This window comes from Trichoderma gamsii (assembly GCF_001481775.2).
Source record: "Trichoderma gamsii strain T6085 chromosome Unknown Scaffold_5.2, whole genome shotgun sequence".
In the NCBI taxonomy this organism is placed as follows: domain Eukaryota; kingdom Fungi; phylum Ascomycota; class Sordariomycetes; order Hypocreales; family Hypocreaceae; genus Trichoderma; species Trichoderma gamsii.
In genome coordinates, this window is record NW_020171342.1 from 1309025 (window position 1) to 1326904 (window position 17880).

Below are 17880 nucleotides of genomic sequence, written 5' to 3' on the forward strand. Positions count from 1 at the left end.
CGCCAAACTGTCGGACTCTCAGGACGCCGGGCAGGCGGCCCGCAAATCGCCGGATCTGCATCGGCCCATTATGCAGTCCATGCCAGACACGCGGCAGCAGAGCTTTGACGAGATTTATGGGCCGCCAGAGAACTTTCTCGAGATAGAGGTAGGCAGCGCATGCATGCAGATATGAATTGCTGCTTGAAATTACAAGCTTGAGGAGGTGTCGAGGGAACGGGAAAAAAAAAGAATAAGGAGAGGAAGTAGAATGAAAGGGCAAAATGGCAAAACTACTGTCCGAGGCATGGCTAATACCTTCTTCTCCATCTTCCTCGAATAGGTACGGAATCCTCGAACACACGGCATGGGACGCTCCATGTACACCGACTACGAGATCCTCTGCCGCACAAACATCCCCGCCTTCAAGCTCCGCCAGAGCAGCGTCCGCAGGCGTTACTCCGACTTTGAATATTTCCGCGACATCCTCGAGCGCGAAAGTGCCCGCGTGACGATCCCGCCGCTGCCCGGCAAGGTCTTCACCAACCGCTTCAGCGACGATGTCATTGAGAACCGGCGGGCAGGGCTGGAGAAGTTTCTGAAGATTGTGGTTGGGCACCCGCTGCTGCAGACTGGGAGCAAGGTGCTGGCGGCGTTTGTTCAGGGTATGTCCATCCTATGCTGAAATTTAAAAGCAAACTGATTTTCTTTTGTCAAGGAATAATAACTAACTGGAGATGTAATCACAGACCCCAACTGGGATCGTAATGCGTGGTGAGGCAAGTTCTTTGGCTGAGATGGCTTAAATGTTTTAGGGGAGGGAGAAGACCGAAACTACCCGTTTATATATATCCCAAGCCAAAAGGAAGGCAGTGCGTCGAATTAAGCGAAGTTTCCATTGTGCTTTATCAGCTATTCTAGGCCGTGAAAACATGTAATGTTTGGAAACTTTAAAAGCTGATATGGCGCTTGTAAGATGGGGGAGGCCAATCACACCTGGGGCAATTCTACATTGCCCTGTTTTGCTCAGCCTGAGATAATCTCGCTGCGCTTTTCTTTCTCCTCGACTCGAGTTACTGTCCTTCCTTTAGTTCATTGTTAGTATAGTTATCAACGTATCAGGCCGCGACTTTTTATATTGAAATAGCAAATTCGGTTCCTTATTTTTGTTGCTTGAGCAAGCAGGAATCGAGACTTCCATTAACAGCAAGAAAAGCAAGGGATTCCCTGGCCAGCAGCATCCATTATACATATCAACAAGTTGAAAATAAGCGTATTTACTTGTTTTAAGACCCTCTCGCCAATGGGTATACCCATGTTGTTTTATTTGAAATGGATTTATTCTTGTTTTCGCAAGGTGTCCAGGGTAGGACGACTGCAGGTTGTATGCAGCGCTACCTCAGCGCTACCTCACGATAGGCAAACTTCAACATCACCTCGCTTTATCAAGATACCGACATCCACGCCCAATCAGAGCACATCCTTCTCTCTTCAGTAAAAGATTGTCGGCCCCGATATTCGGTCCCGGAGTATTTGTGGATTAGAGGGCCCTGCTCGAGACAGCGATTCCTGTTAGGCAGGCCACTTTGGTGTAGAGATCCACAACGATGTCATACTCTTGGCGCTATGGCAACTAAACCTTTCAGTCTCTTTTTCTTCCCCTTGCGCGAGCGGAAGAGGGCAAAGATTCGGCCAATGACAGGTGATTCTCTCCAAGCGATGGGCGGCAAAAAGGAGAAGATTATCGTGAAAACTTTTTTTCTTTGTCTTTTGTGAAAAATTCCTGGCGGTGAGTTGGCATAAGTGGCGTGAGTAAGGTGGATAGGTGATACATAATTTTTCAAGGTTAGAGAACTGCCAAGAAACTGAGGCTCAGGAACCAGCATGTGAAAAACATTCAGTTTACAGAAATACGAAAACAATGACAAAAGTAGCTGTATAACAATCATCATCCGTAAAAAGTCTCGAATTTCAAGGCTTATTTGGCAGTGACATGCTGTGTAGTTGACAGATGCATGGAGAAGGGTCAGAGGGTCTCCCTTCTCCGCCTCCCTCAACCCCATGGGCATAATCTAGACTTACTGTACTGTTAATCTCCAGTAAACTCAAAGCTCGCCTTTGCCAGTAGCCACGTGCTGCAAAGGCCTCACAGTATCAACGCCCTTTACAAACACAGCGGGGAGGAAGCCCGCAGCCTCACCTATCCCTTCCAATCTCGGGGTTTGCAGCCCGAGCTTGCATGTGCTGATCGACAGTGATACCTCCTCTCCTGGGCAGTCGCACGAATCAATCCAGCGGGGGAAGACGTTTTCTAGTATGCATATTCGGGTTCCATCGCGAATGACTCGGTCTTTCAGAAACGGGCCACAAGTGCTGACCTGAGGGAACATGAAAACTGGAACCGCTGGGCCATCAGTCTGGCGCAACGGACCGGTGTGCTGCCCGGCCGAGAGGTGAGAGCTTGGTGGCAAGCCCAGATACAGTAGATACGTGTATATCGTAACCGCGCCGGAGTATTTTGAAGCTATAGTAGGTACCTGTATTTGCCGCATCTAGTATCAAGCCAAGCTGAAAATCGCCGCAGGGACCAGGTAGTTTAGAACCTTTTCTCTTTTCTTTTCGGGATAAGAATTCATCAATTAGCAGCTAATCGGAAGCCTCTGATGCAAAGAACCTTGGCGATTGTGCATAGATGTGCGTTCCGCATCCAACCGACAGCGGTCTCCATCACACCGCGGGCTGAAAACGGAAAACCACTCAACATGGCTTGACAATCTCCATCTGCGCGCAAAAGGCGTGAAACATATTGTGAAGATCTTTGTTCAAAAGAGAGGGAAAAAAAAAAGCTGCTTTCCGCTGGCCGCTGCATCTCAGACTTTCATCCCTCTGTGGCTCCAATTTCGATCGTCATGGTGACCCACCTCTCGTGGGTTTCTCAGGCCTCTTCTCCTCGTAAATCTGGTTCAATACGACGATCAGCTCGGCTCTGTGCAGGGAAAATGATGTCATGTGGATAAGACGTTGTACACTGTATAACAGATCAAGGATCATGTCCGAGTTTTGATGGAGATTTTGTCACAGTTCGCCGCGAGCAAACGGTTTCCTGGCGGTTAACGGTATAGTATGTGTAGTCGAGTAGTTAGTTGTATGTATCAGTGTGTCTGCAACCGAGGGTCATTTGAATATTTAAATCAATGGTTGACCCCATGTTTCCTCCAGATATCTCTCTGGATCCTTTAATCTTTCTATGCCTCTTTTCCCCCTCTGCGTGCCATAAGACATACCTTGTGTTTGGTTGTCTTGAGATAATTCATCATGGCGCCTCCTAAATTCGCTGGCCTTTCAGGCCGGCCACTCTCCCTAACCGTCTCGACTGTTGCTACCATGGCTTTCCTTCTCTTTGGATATGACCAGGGAGTCATGAGCGGTATCATCTCGTCTCCAGTATTCAACGACTATTTCCCCGAGACAAAAGACTCAACCATGCAGGGTCTGGTAACAGCCATCTATGAGATTGGTTGTCTGATTGGTGCCATGTTTATCCTTGCCGTGGGAGATTTGCTCGGTCGCCGAAAAGCCATCATCCTTGGTGGCATCGTCATGATCTTTGGAACCATTATCCAAGTCACTTGCATGCGTGGCCATGCCCAGCTTGCGCAGCTGATCATTGGCCGTATCATCACCGGTGTTGGCAACGGCATCAACACTTCAACCGTCCCAACCTACCAGGCTGAATGCAGTAAGACGTCCAACCGAGGTCTGCTCATCTGTATCGAAGGTGGCATCATTGCCTTTGGCTCGCTCATTGCCTACTGGATCGACTATGGCGCTTCATACGGACCTGACGACCTGGTCTGGCGATTCCCCATTGCTTTCCAGATTGTCTTTGCCCTCTTCTTCTGCACAGCCATGATCTGGCTCCCCGACAGCCCCAGATGGCTCCTCACACACGAGCGTTATGAGGAGGCAGAAGTCACCATTGCTGCCCTCCGTGGATATGAAGTCGACAGCGAAGAGACCAAGACCGAGCGAGACATTATTCTCGACTCCATCAGAGCCTCAGGCTTCGCGGGCCAGAAGAGCACTCCCATCAAGGCCCTCTTCACCAACGGCAAGACTCAGCACTTCCGACGCATGTTGCTCGGCGCCTCATCCCAGTTTATGCAGCAGATTGGTGGCTGCAATGCCGTCATCTACTACTTCCCCATTCTGTTCCAAAACTCCATCGGCGAGACTCACAACATGGCCATGCTGCTCGGCGGCATCAACATGGTTGTCTACTCTGCCTTTGCCACCGTCTCTTGGTTCCTCATCGAGCGAGTGGGCCGTCGAAAGCTGTTCCTCTACGGCACTGCTGGCCAGATGCTTTCCATGATCCTGACGTTTGCGTGTCTGATCCCGGGCAATCCCTCTGCTGCTAAAGGAGCAGCCGTCGGTCTCTTCACCTACATCGCGTCCTTTGGAGCCACCTGGCTCCCGCTCCCATGGCTCTACCCTGCCGAGATCAGCCCCATCAAGACCCGTGCGAAGGCAAACGCTGTTTCGACATGCTCAAACTGGCTCTTTAACTTTTTCATTGTCATGATCACTCCCATCATGATTACCAACATTGGTTGGGGAACTTATCTGTTCTTTGCCATTGTCAACGCCTGCTTCTTCCCCATTCTGTATTTCTTCTACCCAGAGGTATGTAGCTCTCCAGACTGCCAGAAGTACCATTGCATTCTCGCTAACAGTCCAATTCATAGACCGCAAACCGATCTCTGGAAGAGATTGACATCATCTTTGCCAAGGGCTACTCTGAGAACATTTCGTATGTCAAGGCCGCCAAGGAGCTGCCTTTTCTGTCTCACGACGAAGTCGAGGAATATGCTCTTCGATACGGCCTGGTCAACAGCGCAAGCCAAGGTGCTGCAGGCAAGGAGGAGGACAAGACCAGCGAGAGGGGGAGCTCCAGCGAAAAGGGAAGCTCAAACGAGAAGGAAATCGGCACAGGAACCGAATCCGAGAAATGATTTATGAGATGATACCCAAAAGAAGGGACAAAAGTGAATACCCATAGAGGATAGAAAAAGCTAGAAGATAGATTGCCAAGCTAGACTTGGCTCATCTTGGCAACATAGACATTCGGCTGCTGGAATACCAACCAGGCCGTGAATCAAATTATGCTTGCAACGTACTGGACAAGTGGTGGTGTAGATTGATAACGAAGCCAACTTGGTGAAATGGTGAAATGATAATCAGCCAGACTGGAAGACAACCAACGTCTTGAAGGAAACTCGCTGGCTGCTGCTGTCAATTGGTTAGCGCACCTCAAGCTTACATACAGCCAGAGGGGGTATGGTTTGCGGAGAGGAATGGTAATATAGTCATCTTTAGGAAAGATAAACTTGTTCAAAGTCCTAACAAATGTGTTCAACAAAAACCACCTCCATCATCAACGAGACCGCTAATAATAGACCAGTTGCAAAAGAAAAGAGAAAAGAAAAAAAAAAACAGGTCCTGGAGGGAATCGAACCCTCGCTGCTGGAATCAAAATCCAAAGTCCTAACCATTAGACCACAGGACCATTAAAGTATGCGCTAGTTAAAATAAACTATATAGTAATGGACAGCCTTTTTCCAAGATACCGCAATTCTACTCTGCATCTTTGTTGCTGAAACATAGCTTCAGATAATAGAGCTTGGTGTTTGTCTTAGACCACAGAACCCTTATAATGACGCTAGTTAAAGTAAATTATATAGTCAAAATGCTAGTGTATATACTTCATTTTCAAGATACTGTTACTTTCCCTGCTTCAATGCACTTCTAAACCGAGATGTAGCTTTCAATTGATTTTATTTTAGATCTTAGAACCCTTATAGGACACCGCTAGTTGAAGTGAATTATATAATACAGGTGCTAGCACTGAGCTCTTTTATACACTTTAACTCGAGAATCGCATCTTTCTTCTCTACAACGCATCTGCTCGACCGAAATATGTAGCTTTAAATTTGCAAAACGTGATTTAGCAAGTCATAGAACCGAACCCTTACACGGCACGCTTTTGAGCAAGTGATGTAATGGAAGTGGTAGCGCTAGGCTCTATGTTTATACACTTTGTTTCAAGAATTGCGACAATCGCATCTTTCTTAGCATCTCACTTGGCCGAAATGTGTGGCTTCATGTGGCTTCAAGTTTGTAAAACTTGGATTTGATTTTTAGAGATTATCATATAGGAACCGACCTATAAGTATTACTACCTAGCTACCAATATATCATCCATTCAAACCCGATCTCTCTCTTCTCTATCCACCCCACACCATATCCAAACACCAAAACCCGTCCAGATATGATAATCATAATAGTACACAATTGGGACTCATAAATAATAGCAAAAACACCACAATAAGTAATGAACAACGCCAGTCAACCCCCCAATTACACAAACTCCATCCGCAATCCAGGATTCTCCCGGCGAAGCACCGACTCCACCACGTTCGACAGCAACGTCACGAAATTCGGCACGTCAGCGGCCTCGGTCTTGATCTCATGCGCGGCCAGTCGGTGCCTGGCCATGTTCTCAGATGCACAGCGTTGTGAGCAGAACAGCGTCAGGCGTCCCGAGTTGACGCACTGCTTGCACACAAACACCTCCAGGGCAAATGCATCATCCATGATGATGTCTTCCTCGCTGCCAGTGCGGCGCTTCTGAATACAGCCGTCCCCGCCGTCACATTGGTGTGCTTCGTCGACATGTTTGCCCTAGAGAATTGAAATTAGTTGGACAGCCTGTTGATATTTTGAAGAAATACATACGTGTCCAGCGTCGAAGCACTCTTCTGAGCAGTAGACAGTGAGCCTCTGGCTGCCGCCCATCTGTGTGATTGTCTGGCATACAGTGCAGGAAAAGACATCGTTTGCAGGCACGACTTTGCCGCACGTCGAACAAGGAGGTAAATCGTAGAGTTCATCGCCTGCTACCTGCTCTTGAGCCGTTTGAGCCTGGCTCTTAGCCTGCTGCTTCTTGTTCAGCTCATCGGCCATCCTGGCCCTCCGGAGGTCGTCAAGTCGTGCCTGGAAGAACTCTCGCTGGGGCCGCATCGTCTTGTTCTCCTGCGCATCCTTGACCATCTTGCCGATAATCCCTTCTATGCTCATGTCTTCGTTGGAAGAAAACTCGTCCAGATACGGCTTCGAGTCCTGCACCGGCTCACCCGTCTCTCGATTCATGAAGAATTCCTCAACATAGAGCTTCCGGAGGGCAGCTGCATTCCCCTCGGCAGCCTCAACGCTGGCCACAAACGAATCGACCCGTTCGGCCCAGTCGGGCGGCTTGCCAATCCCTCGCCAAATCATGCTCACCACCTCGTCGCGTGATCGATCCGGGTCGTCCAGCATGCCTCTCAGCTCGTCCTGAATGAATGGGTCGTCGCACACAACGAGGAACTCGGGGTGTTTTCGCAGTATCCATCGATACCAGGCCTCCTTCTCCGACTCTATCCGCGCCTCGATCTTCTTGAGGCCAATCTTGCGGTCCTTCGCGTCTGCAAAGAGTTCTTCCAGCTCCTGGTGAAACGCTTTCCTATACGTGAACCATTCGCGATCCTGACTCCCGCTGTACCTCTGGCGCATCCTCTCCAGCACCCGGATGTAGCATCCTGTGCAGTCTGAAACGTGTTTCTTGCCACATCCGCTGGCGCACGAGGGCCTGAACTCCTCGATTTGTGCCGAACAGAGCCGCCTCTGTTTCCTGGCCGCGATGAGCTCCGTCCAGTGTTCCGGAGCGACTGGCTGAGCCATGGCTGTGATTCCTGGCTCCCACACACGTAGAGGAGATTCCTGCTCCTCTAATTTATGTCCAAGAACCGTTCAAAAGAAGTATATATATAAAAGAATAAAAATAGGCCTTGAAGAAAAGGAAAGATGTGTTTTGAAGATGCCGTTTCTCTCTCCCGGTTGACGCGCCAAGGTTCACTCTCAGTACCTTCAGAGAACCAAGCGCAAAAGTGTCGACTGAGTAAGCTGAAAAGAGACACAGCTAACCCAGTTCAAGAGACCCTAGGAAAACTCCCCAGAACCAAGCCGTCCAGCGTTGAAAGAAGGAAAAGAAGGGGTATAAAAACACGTCGATGCGCCAAGAAAAGAAGAATGAGAAGGTCGGTTCGGTATAAAGATGGGATTTTCCGTTGCTGCGAAGAGGTACCTTGGTAGGTCGACCTGCACAACAACATTGAGTGCGTCAACACGCTCGCTGACCTCATCTTGCAGGAAAATGCAGGCTGCCGATATTTTACCGAGTTTTAAGCACAGATGCTCCGGCATAATCTCGTCTAAACTCAGCTGCGGCTGACTGTACCTGCTTTAATACGCCTCTTCAAGTAAGCCTTGATAGTTGCGACGCCAATTTTCGCTTCATTCTTGTCCAAAAATCTTTGAAAACGTGTTTCATCTTCAATCAATATCAGATTCTCCAATAAAGCCATCTAACCTTTACAATGGTAAGAACCAGATTCGCAATCCTATTCACGGAACCCTCAACCGCGTGCATAGCCGCTGCTAATTCTGCTCTCTTCAACACCAGGCCGACAAGCTTCGCAACCAACAAGAGCTCGAACGCCTCCAGGCCAAATACATCGGAACCGGCCATCCAGACACTTCCAGCTGGGAGTGGCGGACAAACATCCACCGAGACACGTACGCCTCGATTGTCGGCCACCGACCTCTTCTCTCCTACATCTCGCTGGCAGAAAACGAGCCACTGACCAAGACGCGGGCTCAGTTGATACGGGTGTGTAGTTGCTACGCCAATCCGCAGTTGAAAACCTCGTTATTTGCTAATACTTAATGTTTGACGTGCAGAAAATGGTTCAGCCAAGCGGACCTCCACCGCCGCGAGAAGATTGATTTCGAGTAACGACTCCTAAAGCACTCGACGATCATTAAAGATGTAGCTAAGATTTGAGTCTACCCAAAAGATGTATGTACAATCGAGCATCTTGTGTATGATTTGCAGATCAGATTGGCGCCATAGAACGGCGGATTCGCACGACAAGATACCCCCTTTCATAATTAAGCAGCAACTATAGTAGCCCAGGCAGGGTTAATAGAAGACATTGGCATGAAACACAAGAAAAGAAGAAGAAATAATAAAGAGGCAGAGAAAAAGCAGAAGACAAAGATGAAAAGAACAAACAGAAGACAGGGTATTATGGGTTCTAAGAATCATCACAAGCACCAAACACGGCGCTACCATCATGGCGTCTGCTATGCGCCGTTCGTCATGCTCACATCGTTACCATCCTCCCCTTCGCCATCTCCGAGCTGTCTGCTCTTCAGCCCCAGGCTCGACCGCAGTTTCTTATCAAAGGCCGCGTCTTCGGGATGGCCATACACCTCGCGCACCAATCCCATGACGCCGTCCAGGCCGATTTCTTCCTTTGCTCGAGGCCCGACATGCCATGTGATGGTCTGGTCGCCCTCGTAACCGACTGGCGGCCGGTCCACCTTCTTGATCACATATCCTTGCCTCTCCAGCCTCTTGAGAACCACCTCGGTCCGCTCGCTGGCCAGCATTCGATCCGCGTTGAGGCGCATCAGGGACCGCTGCAACTTCTGCTCGCTGATTTCTCCGCCGTTCAGCCATATCAGCGACACGAGCAGCGTGTAGAATCCCATATATGTTGCTTCTTGTTCTGCGTTTGGGGTTTTCGATGGTCTGAGGATCGATGCGCTTCGGTATTCTTCTGGCAACGCGGAAGAGAGGACATAGGCACCGGAGCCAGACCTTGACTGCGTGTTTGATTTCATAGCTGTCGATTATTGCAGGATTAGCCTCAGCCGTTTCAGAAGACAACTCAATAGATCACAAAACAGCTTCGAAATTACCTTGTCTCTTCTCATGCAGCGTCATTTTCTCTCGGACAGGCAGCTCGCGCAGCTCCATCCCCCAGACCGCTCTCAGTTGGGTTTGCGCCAGCTCGAATATTCTCCTGAATGAACGACTTTGCTTTCCGAGGACTATCGTCACGGCTCAGTCAGTTGACGACTTTCTCCCTTCTTTGCGCATCCTTACCTCGCTCCTTGATGCCATCTCTCCGTATCGGCGTTCTCGAGTACTCGCAGGCAATCACATATCGAATCAGCTTCTTGGCCAACTGCTCGTCGACTCTCGAGGTTGCGCCGTTCATTTCCGCATCCTCGTCTGACGGTTCCTCTTCCTGCTCCGTCTCTGAGGCCTCGATATGCGGGCGCTGCCTTGGTCGAGCATCTTCGTCGGATTCACCGTCGTCTTCCACCTAATCAATCACATGCGCTTGTCAAAAAAGGATGAACGTGGAAACGGCGAAACAGGCTGTCGACTGCGGACCCACCGGACGGCGTCTCCTCTGTGAAGGCGGCATGGCTGGACGTTCAATTGATGTCGACTGGGCCTCCTAATCTCAGATCTGGCGATGTGAATCGCAAATGAACCAGGAATTGCGTGAGTGAACGTGGGGCTTGGGTGTAACCAACGCGCTACTGAGGGCAGCGCGTCTGATTAATTGCGTACCTCTAGGCGGGTAAAGTGGCCGCAGCGAAAGCTTTTATCGGCTATCGATAACGGCTTATCTGCAAAATTCCATATCGCATCGCAATGTACCTGCATCGTATCATATCGTATCGTCTCTTTACTGTCAACTCTGTGAGCTCTTCCCAAGAATATCCGCCGCATCGCATTTCATGTAGCCTCGTCCTTGATGCTGCAATTTGCATCTGCTTTGTCGCATCAATGCTTTCCCGAGCGGCAAAGGCTCCGCGCGTCTATTGGGCCAACCGACTGGCCTCGTCTATCTTGCGTGAGAGAACAACGCTAAGCCATTTCTACGGCCGTGAAGATTGGCTGCAGCAGCGATGCTACAGCTCCGATCCCGTCATCCACAGCAAAGAAAGCGTGGAGGCGCTGATATCGGGCCGAATCAGCACAAAGGAGTTTCATAAATCACTTAACAAAGCATCCAAGAAGCCGTCTCGAAGAGGGTCTCTTCGCCACGGGAAGGGCGCAAGCAACAGACGCCGTAATAGAGACGAGGAGATACCCGACTGGGGGCTTGCGACGGCTCCAAACGATACGAATATCAAAATAGACGCAAAAGCAGAAGTTGTACAAGAGCGTTCAAAGGGGAAAGAGATTGCAGAAAGGCTTTCAGAAGCTCAAGAAGAAGCTCATGAAGAAAAAGATGAAGAAGCTCATGAAGGAAAAGAGGAAGAAGCTCAAGATGCGCTTGCAAAAGCACTGGCAGAGGAGGCGGATCGATTGGAGCGAGCTGAAGCTGAAGCACAGGATTATTCTTCTGCTTCAGATTTTATCCCCCTTTCTATGGATTTTGACCAATCTAGGCCAGAAGAAGAAAGGAGCAAGCTTAACCCAAGTTTCCAAGACGAGCGCATCCAATCCAGGAGCGTCTCTGTTGCGGCTCTTGGGAAGCAGATTGAGGCAATCATGTTGAAGAACCCCAACGAAATGAAGAAACCAAAGAGGCCCGCGCGGAGGATCCAGGACAAGGCGCCAGAAGCCAAAGTAAAGCTCGATGCCGAACGGGACCTCATGATGGAGGAAGTCGAAGAGAGCAACGAAGAAGCACTGGAAGCTGCGTTGAAGCACATTGGCGACCTGCGGCCTGTTGATCGGACAATCCTACCCATGAAAGATTTTGATGCTCTGGCGAATTCTCTGTTGGATGGCTTCAAGTCCAGCCAACTCACCAGATACTATAACCGGGAACGCCTGACAGCTCACAACCAAAGCTTGCAGAAGTTGCCTTCATATTCTTGGATTGACAATCTAAGCTCCTGGGAGCCCGCCAAACCCGACCACTGGGGGCCACTTAGGCCTAAGCAGCGCCTGGTGATTCTGATTATGCAAACCATCTGGAATCTCGAGGTCAAGGAGCAAGTCGAAGGCCTTGGCAGGACTCTTGTCTGGCTGGAGCCTCGCATCTTCCAGCTGATTGCTCGTAAGTCATGTATATCAAAGAGCTAGTTTTCTTTACCACATCCACATCAGACCAGACTTGCTTACCCTCCTCATCCTTTTAGCTCCCAGTAGCTCCATTCTAGAGCAAGTTTCGAAAGACTTCCTGTACGAGTCCAACAAGGAGAAGATTACTGCAAGCTTCGATGATAGCCGGATCAACATTTATGCTCAAAAATCGACCGTCCCCGTCATTCTCTCCCATCTTGATGAGATTGTCAAATCGACCCGCCACCAGAAGATTTCTTCCAACCACGTTGAAGGCAATGATCTGGACGAGCAGCTACTCAAAGAGCTAGAACAAATTACAAAGACACATATCCAGTTTAACAAGAGCGATAAAGTATGCTTTGAATCTGCCACCCTCATCTCTGTCCTTGCAGAGCTAACAAAACCAAATAGGAGCTCGAAATCTCATGGCTTGAAAGTCAAACCCCATCATCATCGCCCGAAAGCAACAAAAACATAGAAACCCCCGCTGATATCGCTCTGCGGCTACTACTGGAGCAGCCGAGCAAAGACGAAAACAGCGTGCATATTATAACGCCATCGGAAGTTGACAAGGCAAAGGATGGATCTTTTATTAGCCACCACAGAGAACGCAGGAGTATGCGCTGGAAGGATAAGCTGAAGCCGTGGTCCAGATATGTCCATCCCGTCGGCCAAACCACCACTGCAAGAGACGATATCTCAGAACACCTGCTTGAGGCAACCTCTTTACCCGCTTCATCACACTTCAAAGCTAAGAAAGAAGCTGAATTGTTACTTACGACGGCATCATTCGGACATGTCCTCCACGGCAAGGGTTCCCGTACAACGACTTCCATGGCCAAACACCGCCGACTTCTCTCTCCAGTCCTCCCTCACCCTGCATCCTTTACCTCCATTGTGGACGAAAATCAACCTGTGACACAGCGCACAACTATCACCCTCAACTTTTCTCCCGACCCCCAGCATCATTCTAATGACACGAGCTCAAAGCTCCCCAGTGTCCAGCTGCAGCTGCCTGTTGATCCTGTCACCGACATTGCCGACTCTTCCCTCCCCTCTGGTTCGACTCTCTTTGGCATTGCCGCACATTCCGTTAGCGACATCCTGCTGCCCACCGAAAGCGTAGACATTCGCCTGACGCAGCAGCGTCTCCTGCCGCTCGACGCGAGCCAAGAACCCATCAAAGAGTTCCTATCTCACTGCGAGTTCGATCTCCCAAAAGGCATACTGAGAACACCCAGTAAAATCACATTTTCAATCCCCAAGGCCTGGGCCGCCGACCCAAAGGCAAAGCGCAAGCCTTCCAAAACAGCCATCATCAACGCCCCGTACATCTTTATGGGACTGGAGACGCATCAAATCGTCGAAATCGAATTCCATGGCCACAATCTACGCTGCGAAAGCATCGATGCGGGTCGCCACGGTGGTCAAAGACAAGAGCTGTCTCTCCAAGCCGGTCCTCCTATACGAGGAAGCGATGGAGAGCAAGACAAGGCACCGTTTGAGCTCAACGAGGAAGAAGCGTCTGCGTTCATATCTCTAGTTGGAGAGATAGCCACAGGCAAGTACTTCTCGTGGCACAACGGCTCTGAGCTGGTGCGAGAGCTTTCAGACGAGTCACTTGGGTTTGATGAGCTGGAAGTGCTTGATGACGAAGCAATCGATGAGCTGTCGTCATTAGAAGCTGGATATTCTGAAGATGCCCAGAGCTCAGAATCCGAGCTTTTGTAATTATCTGAGCAGGATGAAAACTCCTTCACGATGACTGAGACAGCATCTAAAGATTCATCATAGGTACCGCCAATGAATCAACGCATACCTCTGAAGCTCTCAACCCTGCCGATACCAAAGATTCATAAAATCGCATAAGCACAATTTTCCCATGATATTTAGCAATCCATTCATCACAACAATTTGCACTTCTATGCAGGTCAAAGGTAAAAGATAATTATTTGGATGCGTCAACAAAAAAAAAATAAAGCAGGACATAGGGATGGCGGCTATTCCCCAGGCGTTTTGGATGAAGCGATTCCCCTCTTACGATGTACATGTACACATAAAACACTACTAGTATATACACAGGATACACAGGCATGCAGATGATGAAACTTGACAGATTTTCAAGCATATTGTACAAATAGGATAAAGACCAAAGATACCTCATGGATATTGAATCTATGATGTTGTCACGTACTCTAGTAAGCTCTGGCGACCTTGTACCTTTTCTTCAGCCTCGTCATCAAAAGCGTCAGCCGCGCGTGCTTATAGCGTATTCAGCGGATGCAGTCACCTATCAGTAGCGCTAACAGCGCTGAGACCCCTGAGACTACAGGGGCCCAACTCACTTTCAGGGAGCAGCAGCACGGGACAACTAGGGAGGAGCTACAGGGGCGCGTATGAGTCGGATACATCACCACAAATTTCATAGCATCACGGACAATCAGACAGGCACACGTAGCATGGTTGTTGAAGTCAGTCAATTTAACTTCTATCTAATTTTTTTTTCCCTTTGTTTTGCATTCCCGGAGAAGTTTTGATGGAACCCTTATTCCCAGCCTCTCAATTAACGTGCCTCGATTCATAGTCGAGAACTCATATGCATAGCAACATTGATCGTTTCGTCGTAGAAGTGAGCGCATGGTGCCCCGCTGGGAGAAACCTCACGAGGGACCCCAGAACATCAGGTTTTGATGATGGTGGGTATCGCTTATTTCTTGGCGGCCTTGGCGGCGGACTTGGTGACCTTGCCGGTAGCACCAGTGGACTTCTCGACGGACTTGATGACACCGACGGCGACGGTCTGGCGCATGTCACGGACGGCGAAACGACCCAGGGGAGGGTAGTCGGTGAAAGCCTCAACGCACATGGGCTTGGAGGGAACCATCTTGACGATGGCGGAGTCACCAGACTTGATGAACTTGGGGGAGGCCTCAGTAGCCTTACCGGTACGGCGGTCGATCTTCTCGAGGAGCTCAGAGAACTTGCAGGCAATGTGGGCGGTGTGGCAATCGAGGACGGGAGCGTATCCGGCACCGACCTGGCCAGGGTGGTTCATGACGATGACCTGGGCGTTGAAAGAAGCGGCACCCATGGGGGGGTCGTTCTTGGAGTCACCGGCAACGTTACCACGGCGGATATCCTTGACGGAGACGTTCTTGACGTTGAAACCAACGTTGTCACCGGGGACACCCTCAACGAGCTGCTCGTGGTGCATCTCAACGGACTTGACTTCAGTGGTGACGTTGGAGGGAGCGAAGGTAACGACCATACCGGGCTTGAGGATACCAGTCTCGATACGGCCGACAGGGACTGTTCCGATACCACCGATCTTGTAAACATCCTGAAGGGGCAGACGAAGGGGCTTGTCTGTGGGACGCTTGGGGGGCTCAATGGCGTCAATGGCCTCGAGAAGGGTCTTGCCGGTGGACTTGCCAGCCTTGGTCTCCTTCTCCCAGCCCTTGTACCAGGGGCAGTTGGTGGAGGCGGCCAACATGTTGTCACCGTTGAAGCCGGAGATGGGGACGAAGGCAACGGTCTTGGGGTTGAAGCCGACCTTCTTGATGAAGTTGGAGGTCTCCTTGATGATCTCAAGGTAACGAGCCTCAGCCCAGTTGGCAGTGTCCATCTTGTTGATGGCAACGATGAGCTGCTTGACACCCAGGGTGTAGGCGAGAAGAGCGTGCTCACGGGTCTGGCCATCCTTGGAGATACCAGCCTCGAACTCACCAGTACCGGCAGCGATAATCAGGATAGCGCAGTCAGCCTGGGAGGTACCAGTGATCATGTTCTTGATGAAATCACGGTGGCCGGGAGCGTCTGTAGAGTGGCACGTTAGTATCATGATTTTGAAATGCCAATGAGGATACTAAAACATACCAATGACGGTGACATAGTACTTGGGAGTCTCGAACTTCCAGAGGGCAATGTCGATGGTGATACCACGCTCACGCTCGGCCTTGAGCTTGTCAAGAACCCACGCATACTTGAAAGAACCCTTGCCGAGTTCGGCGGCTTCCTATTGATTGAATCATGATCAGCACATTGAACCACAGAGAAAATGAGATGCGATTGAGTGAACAAATTGTTAAGACGATGGATGAGGGACAGAGGCGATTAGCGGGGTTGCCAGAAAAAAAAGCTGGCACCCCACTAAAAACCAAAGGCAGCCAGAAAATTTTTGCTGTGCCAAAGGAGGGGTAAAGACAGGTAGAGCGGGGTGTGACGATGCGAGAGAAAAATTGACAAGACTGAGAACAGGATTGTCGGACACACGACTGTGCCAACAAAGCGTAGTGATAAAAGTAGTGAAATTAGCTTACCTTCTCGAACTTCTCGATGGTACGCTTGTCAATACCACCGCACTGGTAGATCAAGTGACCAGTCTATTGGAATGTCAGCCGGATGCATTCATGAAGAGATACCCCGCGCCGACCGACAGAGTCGATGGCAACTGGGCTCGAGGAATTGGGAGTTACTCACGGTGGTAGACTTGCCGGAGTCGACGTGGCTGTTGTAGCAAGTCAGTATTTGAGTCGATCGAAAGCTGTCTGATGGAGAAATACGAACCCCTAGACGATGACTGTTAGCAAAATGTCATACACATCAGGACCATCGGCAGAGAGAATGCCGCTGACAAGAAGAATGAGGATTGCAAACTTACGATGACGACGACGTTGATGTGAGTCTTCTCCTCCTTACCCATTTTGGCGGTTTGTGAAGTGTTTTGTGGGAGTTTTTCAAAAGTTATTGACTAGAACGTCTGCAGAGAGAAGAGTCAGCTGGTGATGTTCCACAAACGACGAAGACGACGAAGACGATGGCGATGAAGCTTCCCGATGATGGAAGACTGAATCACCGTCGTCAGAGGGCAAAAGAGAGGCGGCACATACAAATTCGCAGATCGGATGCTTGAACCGGGTATGCGAGACGAAGAGCAGAAGAAGAGAAAAATTCGAAAGCAGATGGTGGGAGGAGGAGACTTAAAAGGTGGTGGGCGGAGAGGGGTGCAGGCGCTAAGACTGCTCTTTTTTTTTTTCTGCCACGCGGGGCAGCCAGCGAGAAAAAAAAAAGCCTGAGGAGGGGCAAAAAAAGCGGCGCCCGCCTTCGTGGCCTAGCCCTAACGAGCGAGCCCCAGCCAATCACGTTGCGGCTCATCTTTTTTTCTGCTGCACACCCGCTAGTTTTTTTTTTTTCCTTGGCCTGAGCGCCTCTAGTGGCTTTGGGACCCGCAGGCCAATGGGCTGCTGTGACGAGGAGCTCTAGGCATGCGATCTGGTATGATCACGGTGGGAACAAGTACAGTACTGTAAGTTTTGTTGACTCGAGGCTAGAGTTTTTTTTTCCTTCTACGGCAATACGGACAGGATTTGTTGTTGAGCCTAGGCGGTTCTATCAGATGGGTGGCCCAGTGTGTTCAGGAGAGAGCCGATAGATGCAGTGCACATGGCCTCAATCCGGCCAGTGGACGTGCTGCTGTGGCTACAGCGCATGCATACAGCACTGCCATGAAGCCCAAGTAACGGGTACATCACCACACCCACCATCGATCCTCATCCTGGAGAGGTACCGCTCTTGTTTGCCTCAGTTATAGTAGAGTCATCGGCATCTCTTGATCCTTTGCCTCGTATTGCCTACCGTCATCCTGTCTTTCGATACAGTTTCGGTATGACACAGAGCAAGCAACAAGAGACAAGAAACAATTCAAGACTTTCGGGCCTAAAGCGTCTCAGCAGCGAAAAAGCTGAGACCATTGAGACTCTTGCGGCTGACCTCTCACTGCCCAATCCACCCACACTCAGGCTGCTGGCGCGCGCCTGTTTTTGCCCAACTCGCCGCTGAGCTTTTTTAGGTTTGCTCGTCGTTGAAGTACTGGTACTTGCTATCTCTTGTTACTTGCTATCTCTCTATCTTTCTCTGTG

The 17880-nt window shown here is 49.9% G+C and overlaps 7 protein-coding genes across 7 annotated transcripts; 4 read left to right on the forward strand and 3 right to left on the reverse strand.

Annotated features, from left to right (window-relative positions):
- Positions 1–346: 346 nt before the first annotated feature.
- Positions 347–757, forward strand: TGAM01_v202312 (hypothetical protein; the record flags this gene model as incomplete). Its single annotated transcript, XM_018807100.2, has 2 exons — positions 347–644; positions 729–757. 2 exons carry the CDS (start codon positions 347–349, stop codon positions 755–757), a joined length of 327 nt encoding a protein of 108 aa, XP_018659608.2.
- Positions 758–3294: 2537 nt separating this feature from the next.
- Positions 3295–4994, forward strand: TGAM01_v202313 (sugar transporter; the record flags this gene model as incomplete). The annotated part of the gene is made up of 2 exons (XM_018807099.1): positions 3295–4665; positions 4728–4994. The coding sequence occupies 2 exons, from the start codon at positions 3295–3297 to the stop codon at positions 4992–4994; spliced, it is 1638 nt and encodes a 545-aa protein (XP_018659607.1).
- A 1405-nt stretch (positions 4995–6399) lies between these two features.
- Positions 6400–7761, reverse strand: TGAM01_v202314 (hypothetical protein; the record flags this gene model as incomplete). Its single annotated transcript, XM_018807098.1, has 2 exons — positions 6400–6723; positions 6778–7761. 2 exons carry the CDS (start codon positions 7759–7761, stop codon positions 6400–6402), a joined length of 1308 nt encoding a protein of 435 aa, XP_018659606.1.
- A 778-nt stretch (positions 7762–8539) lies between these two features.
- On the forward strand, positions 8540–8806 carry TGAM01_v202315 (hypothetical protein; the record flags this gene model as incomplete). The annotated part of the gene is made up of 1 exon (XM_018807097.2): positions 8540–8806. A coding segment is annotated over one exon (267 nt), but the record flags the coding sequence as incomplete, so codon positions are not given.
- A 419-nt stretch (positions 8807–9225) lies between these two features.
- TGAM01_v202316 (hypothetical protein) lies at positions 9226–10361 on the reverse strand (the record flags this gene model as incomplete). The annotated part of the gene is made up of 4 exons (XM_024548972.1): positions 9226–9770; positions 9847–9978; positions 10034–10256; positions 10332–10361. 4 exons carry the CDS (start codon positions 10359–10361, stop codon positions 9226–9228), a joined length of 930 nt encoding a protein of 309 aa, XP_024406375.1.
- A 233-nt stretch (positions 10362–10594) lies between these two features.
- On the forward strand, positions 10595–13693 carry TGAM01_v202317 (hypothetical protein; the record flags this gene model as incomplete). The annotated part of the gene is made up of 3 exons (XM_024548973.1): positions 10595–11954; positions 12037–12314; positions 12374–13693. The coding sequence occupies 3 exons, from the start codon at positions 10595–10597 to the stop codon at positions 13691–13693; spliced, it is 2958 nt and encodes a 985-aa protein (XP_024406376.1).
- Positions 13694–14669: 976 nt separating this feature from the next.
- TGAM01_v202318 (elongation factor 1-alpha) lies at positions 14670–16664 on the reverse strand (the record flags this gene model as incomplete). The annotated part of the gene is made up of 4 exons (XM_024548974.1): positions 14670–15778; positions 15839–15977; positions 16282–16344; positions 16623–16664. The coding sequence occupies 4 exons, from the start codon at positions 16662–16664 to the stop codon at positions 14670–14672; spliced, it is 1353 nt and encodes a 450-aa protein (XP_024406377.1).
- Between the last annotated feature and the right edge of the window lie 1216 nt (positions 16665–17880).